We start from the raw sequence: 16,802 nt of genomic DNA on the forward strand, positions 1-16,802 counted from the left end.
GGCGCTTTCTTTAACTCAGAACCAGGCAACTGTGCTTGTTTTTCTCCTTGAGCAACCGATATCCTCTGGCCTGTTCAAGCACGTTTGCAGTTGCTCTCCGTTTGTTGAATCCGTTGGTGAGCTATGGCTCTTTCAATGACCTCGAAACTGCTGTTGAACAACGGAGCTCATCTACCTGCCATCGGATGTGAGCCTGTTTCATGCGTGGCATTCATCACGCATACTTTTCAGTGTGAAATACATGAACGAGCAAAAAGGCGACATGCGTATCTTGCGCTGTTTCCAATATGAAACGTAACAAGCTTGCAGAAACAAACAACTTAATCTATTAATCACAAGCTTATGCAGCACGCGTGCGCCGTTGCTGAAGCATGCTGAAGCGTGACTACGGTTGGTACAGTTACGTGCGGTCCGGTAACCTAAACTAAACCGAAACTGCCGAATGTAAGATTGTAACGCATCACCGCCAACGAGGGACCAAGACATGTTTTGAGTAGTACGTACTATACTACTGGTTAAATAAAGCGTACTGCTGTCGCGTTTCAGACAATTGACGTAAGTGTGCTCCTCAGTCGCCTCGGTGCAGACGTGGTATTGAAGCACCTTTACACTGCTCGCGCGCGCAGAGCCGATGCAAATACGCACGCGCGTTAGCTACTGGCCGTGGATTAGGGACTAGGCGCACCCGTCTTATTCCTTTTCTTTTGTCCTTAAACATCGTCGACTTTTATTCCCGAGATCAAAGCTCTGCGTGTATTTATTTACCCCTAGCTCCTCAGTTGCGGCGCTGAACACGTACACGTGCGCAAAGCAGACAGACAGAATTGTTCATACTTTCGTCTGAAATCATGACAACTCATGAAAACTTCCATCTATTTATTTGATATAATGAAATATATGCATGCATGGTTCTTTGGCATACACCTCCAGACATTGCTGTGTTCGGGCTTCAATGACTATCCTAATCAACTTCTAGAATCGCATACGGTATTGTTAAAGTGCGTGCCTGTGTTGCTCTTGTGTCAAGGTGTATGCCTGCAGCTCTGTAGTATAACGTACCAACAAGGCCAGTGTGAATTGCTAGTCGTGATCCTCAATTACTGTGTTCGAGTTATTGCACATATATAAGGGAATGCAACTTCATACGCATGGCAATTAAGGAATTTCTTTCAATTGATGACTTGCATATAACCCCGCAACAGGTTAGTGACATATACGCAACACCTGCACAGTCCCTTTAGGCAACATATATGCATTGTTATCATTCTGTCTTGCCGTTCTGAGCTGACAAAAATTCTCAGTCTCAGTTATGCGTGCTAGTTTAACTACTGCAGAAGTTCTTTGTTTGTAATTTAGAACATGCTGCACTGCATAAGTGTAATGCTAATGTATATCCTAGATTGCATGCATTGCCTTGGCCCATTACCAACCTTCCTCTTGCACGACTATAATGTTTCCCATTTCATCTGACACCTTTTAATCCTGTTGACATGCTTCAGGTTTCAGCCAAGGTACGTGGAGTTCCATGTACAGCCGCCCTGATTTTTAATAATATAGCGCGAGCGTCGACTGAACTGCTGGTGAGCGCCTTATAACGGCGATAAGCGTGCAACAAGGCGAGAGTTCGCGCACGAGCCTTGTTGCCTTGTTGCACTCGCCTTGTTGCACGCTCTTGTTGCACGCTTATCGCCGTTATAAGGCGCTCACCAGCAGTTCAGTCGACGCTCGCGCTATATTATTAAAAATCAGGGCGGCTGTACTGAAACAAACTGTGGCACACAACTTGTTGCAATAAAATGTTTGGTGATGTTCATTTTCTTTTTTTTTTCTATGCGGAACTATTCACCAAACTTTGCGTAGTCTAAGTTGGTGGGCCAATTAGGACATGCTAACATGAGCATAACCAAGTAGAAGACTAAGGAGATATCCAAACGAGAAGTTTCTAGTTTTTTTCAGTACTAGCACCTCTCTAGTTCAGCTTTCCTTCGTAGAATCCGCCTTGCTTTAACTGGACCCCATTGGACTTAACGTGCACTTTATGTCCTGTACTCATCTACATATACACATGTTTGGTTAACAAATTTTTCACAAGGTGTACTGTTGTTGAATCCAGTTGGAACATATCGCATCTCGGATGCTGCGCTCAAGTCCCTCCTGCCCACTGTGCTGCAGCAGGGATACAGGCTGATTGGTATGTGGCAGCCCTGGGATGACCAAGTGCAAGCTTTGCATCTTCTTGGAAACTGAGGCCAAGATACACCAGTGAAAAAAATTCACTCGTAAACAGGCATGTGCTATCAGCACAAATTCGAATGCATAGAAGTCAAAATAGGCTCATGCGTGTTTTTTGCATTTTGCCTATGTCTGTTTTGTCCCTGCCTTCTATTCGCAGTTCAACTCTACTCGTTACTTTGACCTGAAGTGACCTGCACATTGTACATTAAAATTGCCCACGATAGATGTTCTGGCAATTGTTTCTTTCCCACTTGATTTTATGCTGATAGTGCTTCTAGAAATAGTCATGAGACATCAGAAAAAGCTATGTAAAATTCAAAGAAGTGTAATGCAGCAGATTAACATTGCTATCATGGTGCTTGCATTGGTTACATGCAGTCGAACCCGGATATATCGAATCTGAAGGGGATCACGAAAAAGTTCTATATATAGGTAATTCGATGTATAAAACAAAATTTTATACAAAAAGAACTCAAGGGGATCTTACTGCTGTTCGTTAAACTACATTGTTATATGTGGGTTTGATATATTCAGGTTCTACTGTATATGTTGTAGAATGACTTCATGACTGTTTTTGATGCACTTGTCCACTCTACATTTCATTTCTGGATTTCTTTTTTCATACAATGTCTGAAGCAGAGATTATAGTTTATTTGTAGTAGTACTTGAAACACTAGGGAAAATGTGGACCTGTCAGATCGCAGTCTTTTGTTTCCGACAGGTTGCGTTATCACTAAATGTTGCATGTTTATTTGTAGATCAATGTCTAATATCCATGTTTTCTTATATCACTGTATGTATCAGTCATCTTGCATTACAGTGAACAGAAAGCTTTTAAATTGGCTATCGTATCAATTTAATATATGGCTATCATATATATGTTATGCATACATTATAAATAAAACAAATTGTGAACACATGTGTGTGTTGATACTGAGATGCTTAACTTTCAATGTACTTCCAAAAACAGGTGAATGACCTCATGAAGTGTACTGATAACCTTTGAATCATTTGACATTTCTCTCTTTTGTTATGACAGTACTGAAGGCAGCAGTTCAAGTAAGATGACTTCCGTTAATTCAGTACGGCATTAATTGACCTTCCATCTAGGTTGAGTCTGTTTAAAAGTCCAAAAGAGTATCTCATTTTTAAATGGTTGATTCAAATATCGCATAACTCTCATTCTGCATGTCATGCTGGTGTAAGATTAACAGAATTCAGCCATAGTGATATAATAGTATAAATCACTGAACACCATTGACCTTTGATGCATTTGCACATCACCTATATGTCTGGTTGGCTGGAGCACTTGTAAAACCCAAAATGAACCCATGGGAACCTAGAAACATCAAATATAATGACAACTGGTCACTGCATTTATCCGGACACGGCCCTCGTGTAAGTTCACTTAGTTTATAAGTTAAACCTCGATATAACGAAGTCGGCAAAATCCGCAATTTGCTTCGTTATATAGAAACTTCATTCTACTAAAATTCGACTTTTTATGCAAATAAGTACAGTCGCCGATCGATTTTTCTTACACGCAAAGGGGCTGCAGAATTTTCCAAAGTATCGGGCAGTCGAAACAAAAGTTTAATGAGAACAAACAATTTATTTTGATAAATTTAGGAGTCGGCGACGAATGATATGATTTCATGCCACGTATGTCGACGACATCTCGATGACACGACTTTTAAGCGAAGCCAGCCACGCGTTCGCGTGCACTCCGCCCCGCGGCTGATAGCATCGCCCGCAATGGGGCAACGATATCTAGAAGAGTGCCTGCAGCGGGGAGTGAATGCTTTGGCTGCCTCTCACTCCAACGGATCACCAAAACTTGAGATTACGCAACCTCCAATACTAAACGCACAGTAAGACAATTTACATGGTCCCAAGCCCTCTCAGCATGCCCACACTTTGCACATGCAGCAGATTACCTCTAAAGCAGGGTGCGCGGCTGCGTATACGCTTGCTCAGCTCACTTGGACTTTATAGGGAACATGATGCGGCTACACTTCGGCGGTTGCTATTGTAATTCAATCATTTGACCATCAGCGTCTGCGAAGTTTCCATTTATTGTTTCAACATTCCTTTGTGGCAGCAGTGAGATTTCGTTATGTTGAAATCGCATACAAACGCACTTCGTTATATTGAGGTTCTAAATACATGGTGTTCGACGGACAAGAGGTTATGAACAGTTAAATAATTCGTTATATTGCGAATTTAATTATATTGAAGCTCTTTATATCAAGCTTTAACTGTATTTGCTTATATATGGGGTGATCATATTCAAGTTTGCTGGAATTTAAAAAAATTGCCTGTGGCAGATAACATAACTCTTGTCCTCACATCTGTTACTCTGTTAACATCTGTTACTTGTTTCTATTACATTCACCAAGCCAATTTATTGGTTCTAGCAGGACAGGCAATAAATTGCAAACAAAAGAACAAGGAATTGAATATACATGTCAAAGCACATCGAAATGCTTAACAGTGCTCGAGCAAGGAATGTCGCTGAAGGCAATGTTGTGACAAGAAAACTTGTATTCGTCAGCCCTGACGAAGACGAGCTCCCTTGTCGAAATGTTGGCTACAGCGACATTCCTTGCTTGAGCGCTGTTAATCATTTCCATGTGCTTTGACATGTATATCATGTATAACTTAGGACAAAGAAAAGAGATGCTTGCAGTTATTTAGCAAGTCATCCGCTCAAAAACTTGGTGATAAAGCCTTCTAGTTGCTCATGCACTTACATGCTTCTTGCCGTTTGCCTTTCATTCGAGCCAAATTGAAGCACATCGCACTTCTCCAGCATTATGGTTATGAGGTGTGTGGGCGCCAGACTCGGCACCATTATACAGGAACGAGGCGGCGCTTGTCGGTGCCCTGCAGTCACTGGAGGAGTTTGGATTGCAGAGGTCCGACCTCTGGGTGGCAAGCAAGGTACCACCCATAGCCCAAGGCCGAGAAAAGTGCCATGAATGTGCCCTGGGAATAATTGAACGGCTTGGCGGAAAGCTGGATCTGCTGCTGCTTCACTGGCCTGGAGTGCAGGGGCGCAAACCTGAAGACCCAGAGCAAGCCGTACTGCGCAAGGAAAGCTGGGTGGAATTAGAGAACCTGTACAGCCAAGGTATATGAACCTTCCCTCTGCAACTGAATTACAGCACTGCTTTGTTTTTAATTTTACACTGATGAATTCTACCTGCCTTTTGATTTGGCCCTGTTTAAAGGGACACTAAAGGCAAATACTAAGTAAAGCTAAAGTGATAGATTAGTCCTTGAGAATCTCTAAGGCATCAGTGTTATCACGAACAAAGCCTTAATAATAGAGAAATCAAGGTAAATGCAGTACATGATTAGAGACTTCCCTGGGACATTCAAGCACTTGCCTGATGACGAAAGCAATCCTCAGTTAAATTCTGTCACTAGTACTCAATTACTCATTGCAAAAAACATTCTCGTATTGTGTTATAAGATCAAATAAAATGCTAGTTGTCCAGTTCCTTATCATATTTATAAAAAAGAACTCATTGAAATTAGCGTTAGCAACGACACGGGCGGTCGAAAGGTTTCGTTTTCACTCGACTCTGCGCCGCCCACACTTTCGCGTTTCAGTACTTTCTTGATTGCGTAACGCTGCAGTGGTTTTGCTGGCTCACGAAATTTACACAAAGTGCAAGTAGCAGAGAATTCAACTTCCATGTCATGTCGCGGGATGCCTGAAAGGTCCACGCCACTTGACCAAAAAGCAGCTGCAGTGGCGAATCCGCCGCTGTGTCTTGGCTCGGTACCGCCGTCTATTGGGTGCCGTTTTACTCGCCGACAGCAGCAAAGGGTAGTGATGGCGTATGCAACGTCACCACTCCCCAGGTTGGGTGGCGGGAGATTTGAATTTCGGAAAAGGTATTCAGACCCTTCAGATACAATTTTCTCATAAACTAAGACTTTTCTTGGCACAAAACAAGCATTGCGAGGTTTCTGGAAAGGTATTTAAACAGTCCACGTCGACTTGGTATTTGTGTTTAGTGTCCCTTTAAAACTCAAAATGCACCCATGCATGTTAAACTCTGCTTTTAATTTGAACGTTAGGAAATACAAACCAAATTTGTGCCTTTTGTGGGGTTGTCAAATTAAGAAGTTGACTGTATTGGCATAAATTCAGATACAGACAACTCAAGTTAAACAAATATTTCCTTTGGCCACAACAAGTTGAACAATTGGATATGATGCAATGCAATGTTATGTCGCTCTCAAGTAGTGCAAATGCAAAAACCATTTCTTATGCTGCAAAATATATAGGTCAAGCAAAAAGAATAAAATTGAATGACAGTACTGCAATATTTTATGCTGATGCATTGTTATTAACCTGTATACCAGATCTACCACACAATAGCAAATAGCATAGCATTGTTTTGAAGATTTATTGTGTACTTCAGTCTGCAAGTACTAATGACTTAGATTTTGAACAATGTATTGAGATTATGTGTGTGACCCTGGCACCTATTATTTGGATTACAGGGCCTACAAATGGGGACATGAAATTGGCATTGTGAAATAGATATTCGTGCACATGTGAAACAGAGCATAAGAACAATGCACATGACTACAATGAGCAATACCTGGCTTACTTTAAGCTGCATCACTTGGGAGCTCTTAGCATCATACAAATTGTACAGGCATTCTCAAATGAAGTGGTCATATTGGGAAGCTGGGTGAATGCATATTCAAGTAATGTCCTGTGTAGTACTTTCCCTTCTATGGCTTTCAAAACTTAAAAAGTGTCATTTGAATAATGGACTATCTGCAGGTAAAGTGGGTGCCATTGGCGTTTCCAACTACACCGTCAAGCACCTGCAGGAACTGCTGACGTACTGCAGCGTGCCGCCTACTGTGAACCAGGTGAGCTTTTCTGGTGTCAGGAGCATGGGCCATACTTATGATTGGGAGTGGCTCGTCTCCTTTCCCAAAAGGTTCTCAAGGTTGACTCCGGCTAAAAGTCCCAAAAAGTATCAGTGATCTTTTAATGGTTCCCTTGATTCAAACATTGCATACCAATTCTGCATGTCCTGCTGGTGTAAGATTAGGAAAATTCAGCCGTAGTGATCTAATTCAGGTTGTACACTCTAAAAACAGTTGCACCCTTCGGGGTGTATATTTGCCACACAACAATAATCGTCATCTGTCTTGCTTGTGTTCCCTTTCTTGAAAACGCTGCGCTCGTTACTTTCCTGTCGAGAATGCTCTGTGGTGCTGATAATGTGCATGCTGCTCATGACTTCGGAGTACTGGGCTCACAGTGTTAAAGAAAGGAAATGTGGGCAAAACAGGTAACGATTATTGTTGAGCGGCAAATATACACCCCAAAGGGTGCAACTGTTTTTAGAGTGCAAGAGTTGGGGTCGGGCATGTAAAAAAGGGTAGCTGGCCCATGCTGTCATCCGACTCATCCACGCTAAGGACGTTGTTGAAGGAAGGAACATGTTCTCATAGAAAACGAGGAGTACTGGATTTATTTACAATATCTACCTGAAGAGTGGAGAATGTTACGTCTCATCAGTCTAGCATGACTGAATCGAAGCACTCCGATGAGCCGAAAAATTTCGCTTAAACCCCCTATGTCCTCTCTAGATCCCTAGGCTAGGGAAAACTGTCACCCCCCCCCCTTTCGTCCATTCGGAGCATCCAAAGTCATCGAAGGACCTGCATTGAGGGCGAGGGTTCTCATAACCACTCCTGCACCTTTTTTTCACGGAACACACAGAAAGGAGAGGAGCTTTGTAGACAGGGATTGCCACGCTTGACTCAAGCTGGCACATCTTGGTTCCTGGGATGACCCCGCAGTTAGCTGGAGCACCTGTCAAGGTGGTTACCGGATTCCGTGAGAGAATGCCTTAGAACACCCTTTTCCAGGAGTTTTCTTGCTCCCATAGGTCCGTGAAGGCGACAGTGAACCAACAAACAACACTCGATCTGCCAAACTTGTCTTGCCTTGCTGCCGCCGCAGGTGTGTTCGAGGGGGACGCATTGTTAGCTTCACGAAGCGGTTCGTCGCAGTGGTGCAGAAGAGACTAGAAGGTTACTACCCCTGCTGGCTGATCATAACAAGGTGTAGTGATGAAACATCACCTTTCCCAGGTGGAGTTTCACCCACACCTGGTGCAAAGTGACCTGTTGCGCTACTGCAAGGAACATCACATTGTGTTACAGGCTTACTCATCTCTCGGTGCAGCAGGCGGAGTCGGTGCAGTGAGTACCTGCTTATTACTTTTTTGTGAAGTTGTGCCTCTGTGCTTTTGTTCACTTGACAGTGCTTTCATATCACTAGCATATTGTTTTGCTTGAACACATAGCAATAGTATGAATACTGAGTCATATGAGGACATTCTTGAGTGTTGGCAGCAGGAATGCTAGAATTCTTGTAAGGGGTGGAATCTTGATACCATACAAGTTCGTTCGAAAGAAAGCTTTGCAGTTAGAAAAAAATTCACCTTAGTCTGCATATTGAACTCGGGACCAACACCACGGAAACATCAAAGATTGTGCTAGTTTGTTCTGCATAATTCAAGGTGTAGCAGCACAACTTCTTGAACGAAAAAAAAGAAAGAAAAAACACCAAGGACAAGTGCTGTTTTTGTCTGTATTCCTTTTTTTTTCTCGTTCAAGAAATCATGCTGTTATACCTTCGACCAGGTAAACCCTATGGAGGCCACCTGTAGAGTTTAGGACCGCCACAGAGACTGCCCTGGAAAGGCACTGATCTTGGGTTCAATCCCCCTACCAGAACGAATTTTCCTTCAACTGCAAATCTTACTTTCTGAGAAACACTTTTAGCTTTCCTTTGTAGCTTCGTGCCTCTCTCAAGTGAGTGACAATTTTTTTCCTTTCATGAAGCTTCCTCCACCTTGCTGATCTGATTTCTGTAGAACTGCTTTTCTGCATAGCAAGCTTATGTCATTACCCCACATTGAAATAACTACCTAATTGTGTGCCGGTCAGGCTGGTTGAGTCTTTACGCATGATGTCATAAAGAAAAGTTCAAGATCTTTACAGACAACACGGGCTTTCTTTTACTTGCACTAGCAAGCTATGCTTAGTTGTTGTGCTCATTATTCTTTTAATGGGATTTGCTGCAAGGAATATATAGTAAAAAATGAACAAAAGGATATGTCACCAATTTACGACATTCATGTATACAGTAAAAACTCGTTCATACGTGTCAAAAAAAAAAAAAAATACACGGCAGCAACATACTAACTGGGTAAATGTACAATCGGAAGTAACTAAAAAATTGGACAGACTCAACTGTAGTCGACATCTAGGTAATGTGAATCGTTGTGGCATGAAACGCCGACGTGCATCGTACAGGCCCAGCGGCTGGAGACACGTTTTGTTGTCTTCCTGTCTGGTAGTGTTTTTAGGGCATTGACAGGAAAGTGAAATTAAGCTTGTGAGCAATGCCGGATGCCGCCAGAGTGAAAAGTGACGCTCACATCGCGTTGCCTGCATGGGTTGCGTGCGGTATGCTTCCAACGGCACTAAACCCGGGCTGTAGAACCGATAGGTGAAGATACTTATCACAATATGGCTGGTGGCGATAGCTGTGAATGTGGCTTGCAATGACCTGGGAGGAGATTTGCTGGTACCAGAATGAGAAACTGAGTGCATGCTGGCATTTTCATGTGAGACGGGCAGGTGAGTATTGCGGCAAAGCTGCAGCAGCGGGTGGCTACTGGCCTCGATTGCACGCGCTTTGCGCATTTTCTTGTTACACGGTACCTAGCAGCTGAACAACGTATCATACGATTGCAGTCTGCTGATGTATTGAGCGTTAGTGCAGAAAGATCATGTTTTCCGGGAACGTGTGAACCGGTAAGCATAACTCAATTGGGTCATTTTTCTGTGTTCTTGATCACGAATGTTGGCACCGGGGAATCGTAAGTAACGGGATTGTATCAACGAGGTTCTACTGTATTATATGCCGAAGTCTGGTACATGAGTACTCGTTCATGAAGCTTCTTGTCTGAAGCTCCTTATGGGTCATATGTGCCTCCAAGAGTACAAACATGCAAAATTTTATTTTGTATAACAAGTTATGCTTAGTGTTATCTTTGGTGAAGCCCCTTATGCGTTGCAAGTCAAATCAAGCAAAGAAAAAAGGCGGTAAATGATGTAGAGGTGTGCACTGAAATCTCAAAGGCAATGGCTATCATTCGACGAGTGCTTGCTAGATGGCACCACAATACAGTACCACAGCAAACACACGGCTTCACCAAGCCGCATAGCATCTGCACATTGATAGTGAAAGTTGTAAGCATGGGGCACATATGTTAGCAGCACCGTGTGCAAAAAACACATGAAGTTGCTGTGGCACGTCCAGTTTTACAGTTTATGTACAGTTTTATGTGAGCAGCCTTTAATTTTTTTTCATATACCAACTAGAATTTTAGTACACAATGTCAAGCACATCTACTGTTTGCTTATGTCACCCCATAGGTGGTCCAACTCTTCATCAGTTTTAGCTCTGATCGTTAATTACAAGGATATCTTATTGCAACCGTTCATGCAAGCAATATAAACAACTAAATAAATAAATGATGTTGAAGCTACTTGTGCGCTTTTACCATTTCAACAATGTGCAGCATCAGAGTGTTAACTGATTGTTGCATTGTATGCATTGTTGTTGTAGCTCATCTCTCCTCTTGAATTTAGGCATTGCATGTCTGCCACACTAATATTATACTCTTGGTCACTGTTGTGTTGGAGCAGCCTAATTTCGCTCTGACATGCTGCATTTCTGCTTGTCTACAGATTCTCCAAGAGCCAGTTATTGTGGAAATAGCAGGTAAACACCAAAAGAAGCCAGCACAGGTGGTCCTGCGATGGGCTCTTCAACTCGGCATAGGTACAGTTATTTTGCTTCTATCATTTGTTCCTCAAGTTAGCTCGACCAACCCGTAGGCGCACAAAAATTAGGGAAAGTCGAGTAGCTGCTTTCCATAATCACTGCTTATGATTGTGACTTTTTGCAGCTATCATCCCCAAGTCGAGTAAAGCTCAACGAATCGAAGAGAATGCAAACATCTTTGACTTTACACTCACTGATGATGAAGTTGCTGCCATCAGTAGCTTGAACAAAAACAAGCACTACTGCTGGGACCCGACAAACATTGTGTAATGTAGGTGAGCAATGGCGTAGACCTTCTTAATCCATGTAAAAATAAAGTGGTGTTCTTCAGTTTACTCAGGCTTTTTCTTAATCACATGGAAGCTGCATGCTGTCCACCTCCACTTTGCAAACGATACCTCTGCTGCTACGCTTGTACGACCACAAGGACTGTACCACGTGTATTTGTTCAGGGTGTTTTACGAAAGCATGGAGAAGTACTGCTCCACAGCTAAGTGCAAGTGCCCTTACTTCTGACCTCACTACTAGTGCTTTACATCAGTGACAGTTTCTGTATGTTTTATTAAAAGCTAAACTCGCAGTAAAGGCTGTGCATCATCACTATCTTAAAGACATACCACCATAACAAAAATGCATGTGAAAGGTACATAACTTGAAACTGCAGTAACACTTTTGAAGTGGAGCAATACAGGATCATCAGAGGAACAAGAAAGTATAGAAGCAATGCAGGTAATTTTAGTGTTAGTGTCTTGACATAAAGAGCAGTTATCAATGCAATTTCCAACTGGCTAACATAATCAAGCAGTTGACAGAACAATCTGTAGTTAGCTAGAAGCACTGTGAGCAACTACAAGTCAGCAGACTCAAGTGATGATGCTATTTGGCAAATGCACATTGGCAACGTTGCTGGCACCATATGCAAAGAGTGTGGCTTTCTACTCTCTGGTACATTTTTGATGCCAGTCATCCACTGTGGAGACTCGATGGCTGTGGCATTTTGGTGCCAAGTACATGTCTTGGGTTTGATTTCCAACCAGTGTATTCCAGTGAGGCTGACGTGCGAGAATGATTGTGTGCTTAGATTTAGTTGCATATTAAGTAACCACAAATTAAATATTCAGAACCTTCCACCATATAGAGTCCCCAATATCACAGCTTCAGAAATTGGAAAAATAAGACAGTGAAATGATGGCATGTAAGAAAGGCACATGTCTATCACTGACTTATAATAGAACCCCCTTGGCACATCTTTGAGGGCCCCCCCCCCCCAAAAAAAAAAACAAGAAAAAGCACAATCTGGGAAAACACAACATCCGATAATGCATGCAGCAGCACTACTTATCAGACGAAAAACTACTCTTACGGTACATTATTTGAATATGAATAGGAAGCCAACAAACTAATAAAAACCCACTCAGTAAAGTGCATTAATTCTGCCTAGTGGTTAAATTCAATGTCAAATGTCCTTTTTGGAGCGGTCATACCCATGTGTCACACGAACTAGAAGCTTGTAATTTCTATGTTATGCTTGAGTAGACCAAGCATTGAGGTTGGACGTAATAACCAGGAAGAGAAACGTAACAAACGGGAAGCTCATAATTTCGACCCTATGGAAATTAAACAGGACTGGTGCTTCAGAACATAAGAGCCGCGAAAACATAACAAACAAAATGTATCTAGGTTCTACAGCATTCGCTCATTCATCTGTATATAAGGTTTATGGAAACTAAAGTAACAAAGGAAGGTATGCAGCAAGAACTGCTTAAAGACTGGACTGGGACCACGAAAATGTAGTCGCTTACTACACTGCTTCAATAAGCTATTTCTTGTGGAATACGTACCTGCTCAATCGCAGTTCAAGCAGGTAAAAAACTGCGGTCGTTCAACACTGTATGCATGACTTTATTTTCCTGCTGTGGAAACCTGATCCGAATCTACCACTATATCAGAAAACATGAAATATTCCAAGCAATATTCTTCTGTGCTGCTTGAATTTGTGATACATGTGAATATTTTGTGCAGAGTACGATTTCTAGCATACAAAGATGTGTAAAAAAAAAAAAAATCACAGACCCAAACATTTCATTGCTTTTATAAAGTGCTAGTTTTTTGTCTGCGTTGGCCCATGTTGAAAAGAAAACAACAACACATGACCACCAGCATTTGAGCACTAATAAGCTTCCATTCTCTAGTTATTTTTTATTGCCCTACAATTACTGAACTTGTCACGCTGTCAGTTTACTGGGTTCAAGTTCACCTGCACCAAAATGTTGTTTTATCTAAACAATTTCTTGTGACTTTCAGGTAACTATTTTTTTTTTTTCTGAGCCTGGCACTGCAGTATAGCAGGTCCATCCTCAAGCTGACATATGAAGGAAATTAGTAACTGTTTACTATTTTTAAAGTGGGAGAAAGCAAATGCAAAGAACTAGCTTCTATGTGGCCTCATACGTCTACTGAACCAATACGGGGGGAAAAAGAAAAAAAAAAAGAACTAGCATGTGGATGAGGAGCATTTGCAAAAGGAATCTAGAACCTGGCAGTCAAATAGCTACAAAAGTGTATTGAACCTGCCAAAAACTGAATAAGTGCTCCTGAACTGTGCAGCTCATAAGTCATTTTTTCATTACGGGATCATGCTGTCATCACTACTGCATTTGCGTGAATATCACGCATGGGATACTTTTGATGATTCAGAAAATAAATGAAGCAATACTGTGATTATAAAGTGCAATAGTCATGCGTTACTATGCTGGATTCTGGGCTTGAAGAGTGCCTTTAAGAAGTGCGGTGGGGTTGCTAGAATGGCCTCTGCTAGCGCCAGTGTGCGACCATGAATTTGCCAAGCCAGTTGCGTTAGTGCAGTAGCATGCGTGGACATGCATCCCTGGGGACGATAATGTTTCTCAGCCTAGAGAAGAAGTCATAGTCAGGCCAGTCTCCTATTATTGAGATGTTAGCTTTGCTAGATAGCCTATTTGCCCAGTAGCTGAGCTTGCCGCGTTTTGAAGTGCGAAATTGGTCATTTTGAATATAACATAACACTCGTTCTCAGCCCTGCAATTCTGGGAAACATATACGTACAACTAGGGTAAAAAAGCTTAGCATAGAAAACAGAAGTGAGCTATAAAACAGCAGCCTACTTTAGTATGTACTAATATTCTACGTATGTTTGTAGTTTACCCTATTGCTTGGCACATAAGCAGCTGCTTTATCTTTTTTTTTTGTGTGTGTGTGCGCACGCGATGGTGATGACAAGAAAATGAGCCACCAGGTCCTGTGGTTTACATCAAAGCCCAATGTAGCTTGTAGACGCATGGCAGCCTAACAAGTGATGCTGCTATACGAGATGCAGATGATGATGATGATTTGGGATTTTTATGGCGTAGCATTCATGCAGGCTATAATACACCAAGCGCATGTTTTTCGAATGAGCTTGTTTGTTCAAATGCAGGAAGATGGCGTAAATGGCCATGTAAAAATATATAACATGAAATGTGCTACAGTTCTTGTAGGGTTCCTGTGGCTTTTAAAAAGTTAAAGGTATCTTCATATGGCACGAGTGGTTCATCGCTCAATAAGAGCATGGTATGGAAAGGGATTCTTTTTCTGTAAAAAATTTTGAAATATCTTTTGTCTCCATTTTTCTCATCTGGGACATGTTATTAAAATGTGTAGCACATTAAAAAATTTGCCACAGTTTTGGCATGTTGGTGGTGGTTTGTTACTTATTAGGTAACTATAGGTCAGCCTTGTGTGACCAATTCTTAAGCGACATAAGATTACTTCGTAAAATCTTTGTCTGAGGCGACAACTCTGCCATTCTCGTAAAACAGGTTTTATGCAGTGAAGCTTACGTTCTTGCTTATCCCACATTTTCTGCCCGTGTTTTTCAACTGCTATGTTTAATGTGGCTTTATAATCTTGCCAAGGTTGGCCAACATCATGTAGCTCCATATCTGTGGTACCGGCTGCCACCATAATAAGCTCTTTCATTCCCGGGGATTCCTACACGGCTAAGAATCCAGCAGAAAGTGACATTTAAAGCTCTTTTATGACATTTGGGGTATTGATTTTGTATTTTCTTCAGTAGATTATTTCTAGATGGTACTCTAGATGTGATAGCTTGAAGAGAGCTCAAGGAGTCACTAAATATGACAGATTGATTATTTCCTCTTTTCAGGATGTCTTCAAGAGAGATGCAGATGTAAAGTAATAACTACAAAGTGTAGGCTGTGAGGAAGCATACTCTTTATGCTTTTCAGCGTCGCCTCTTTCGAATGTTTTATTGCGATGGCAGTTATATGGACACTCCAGGCGCATTTTTGTCGTTCCCGTGATGTTTCGTATAAAGTCCAAGGGTGATTACGCCGTCGCCGCCTGCCATATGCTGTATGTGCGAGTGAAAGCGCGCGAGGGGGGCCGACGATTGCGGCTCAATCTGGCATGCAGAAGGAAGGAAAACAGGAAATGCGAAGTCTCGCCGTGGGTGGACAGGAGGGAGGGTGGCCTTGTTCTTTAGCAGCTACATCTAATATATCATGTAGACGATGTTCAGTACAGGGACAAAGTTTTGTGGTCACTCAAAAAATAAAAATTAAAGGAAGAATAGCCCAAGTGTGCATTTGAAATTTGAGATTATTTTTAAATGACAAAACTTGAAAACATAATATTCACAGGTCAATAAATTTTTTTTCTTGCAGCTTGCCCAGCATGCAATATTTTGACCCTGACTGTATATGCATTGTTGCAGCTTCTCTTGGATTCCATACTGACAGAAAGGATTATGTACGTCTAACATTGGAGCCATCAAATTTGATCTCTCAATTTATGCAGCTATGAATCCTCTTTTGCTGTTATGATACAATGAATACTGCAGAGCTTCTTGCACAGCATAATGCCACGCATAAGATGGTGCCCCGCTAGCCATTTCACACAAGTTAAGCTGTAAAACATTTAATGTAGCATGTCTAGAAGAATGGCAAGTATCCTCCATGAATGGTGGACTGGACAATGATGGCCATGCAGTCCTCGGCAGAGAACACCTGTTGCTCCCACCCACAAGGTCAACCAAACCGCATAAATTTAAAATCCATCTAATTTGGCCCCATGATGGTTGCCAATAAAAATTCCAAGGTGCCGCTTTGCCTGTGACATTATGCAGCTCGGGAAAGCTGTCGCACAATTTTGTCAGTACAGTACTGCACTCTGTATTGTGCTACATGTGCGTTTGCGCTACTGTTGTCGTTGCAGTCATTACAATCGCCATTATTAATCATTGTTCAACTCCACTTCTCCATTCCTTTTTTTTCCCAGTGCCAGACAGCTCACCAGAACTTAGATTCATGTGAACTTCTAAGGTGTTTTTTCATAATAATTTTTTTTTTTTTGTGTTTCAGAAGCATGTACTGACAATATGGCTCAATCCTAATGTCCCATTTTAGCTTAAAGTTTGGCCGTGCTCTCTCCATGCAATTTCTTGCGCTGCCATCCAGTAGGAGCTTCACAACAGCAAAAGAAACACTCAGCAGACAAGAACACAGTGTGCAGCTTTTCTTTTTTTTTTTTTTATTAGCTCAAGTCTTCACACGCTTCACCTAAGTTGCGTTGTTTGAGCCATTTCTCAGTTATTTCAGCAAGATGAACTGTGTCAGAGTGG

The 16,802-nt window shown here is 41.9% G+C and overlaps 1 protein-coding gene across 3 annotated transcripts; it reads left to right on the forward strand.

Annotated features, from left to right (window-relative positions):
- Positions 1 to 27: 27 nt before the first annotated feature.
- LOC142572544 (putative oxidoreductase YtbE) lies at positions 28 to 15,821 on the forward strand. Of its 3 annotated transcripts, none has more exons than XM_075681726.1 (8): positions 28 to 187; positions 2,114 to 2,191; positions 5,078 to 5,368; positions 7,046 to 7,137; positions 8,374 to 8,484; positions 11,047 to 11,140; positions 11,268 to 11,418; positions 15,327 to 15,821. In XM_075681726.1, exons 1-7 carry the CDS (start codon positions 124 to 126, stop codon positions 11,411 to 11,413), a joined length of 876 nt encoding a protein of 291 aa, XP_075537841.1. In that variant the 5' UTR covers positions 28 to 123; the 3' UTR covers positions 11,414 to 11,418; positions 15,327 to 15,821. The 3 variants fall into 3 exon arrangements, with proteins under 3 accessions (XP_075537841.1, XP_075537840.1, XP_075537839.1); XM_075681725.1 differs by lacking the exon at positions 15,327 to 15,821 and adding an exon at positions 11,507 to 11,676; XM_075681724.1 differs by lacking the exon at positions 15,327 to 15,821 and having other exon boundaries at positions 11,268 to 11,478.
- Positions 15,822 to 16,802: the final 981 nt, after the last annotated feature.

Source organism: Dermacentor variabilis, chromosome 2 (genome assembly GCF_050947875.1).
Source record: "Dermacentor variabilis isolate Ectoservices chromosome 2, ASM5094787v1, whole genome shotgun sequence".
NCBI lineage: Eukaryota > Metazoa > Arthropoda > Arachnida > Ixodida > Ixodidae > Dermacentor > Dermacentor variabilis.

Excerpts from the sequence above, each read along its gene's own strand:
- LOC142572544 (XM_075681726.1), top strand. The coding sequence starts at position 124 with ATGGCTCTTTCAATGACCTCGAAACTGCTGTTGAACAACGGAGCTCAT. Across the intron at positions 188-2,113 it reads TCATCTACCTGCCATCGGAT|TTGGAACATATCGCATCTCG; the intron begins GTGAGCCTGTTT and ends TGTTGAATCCAG. Across the intron at positions 11,141-11,267 it reads GGCTCTTCAACTCGGCATAG|CTATCATCCCCAAGTCGAGT; the intron begins GTACAGTTATTT and ends GACTTTTTGCAG.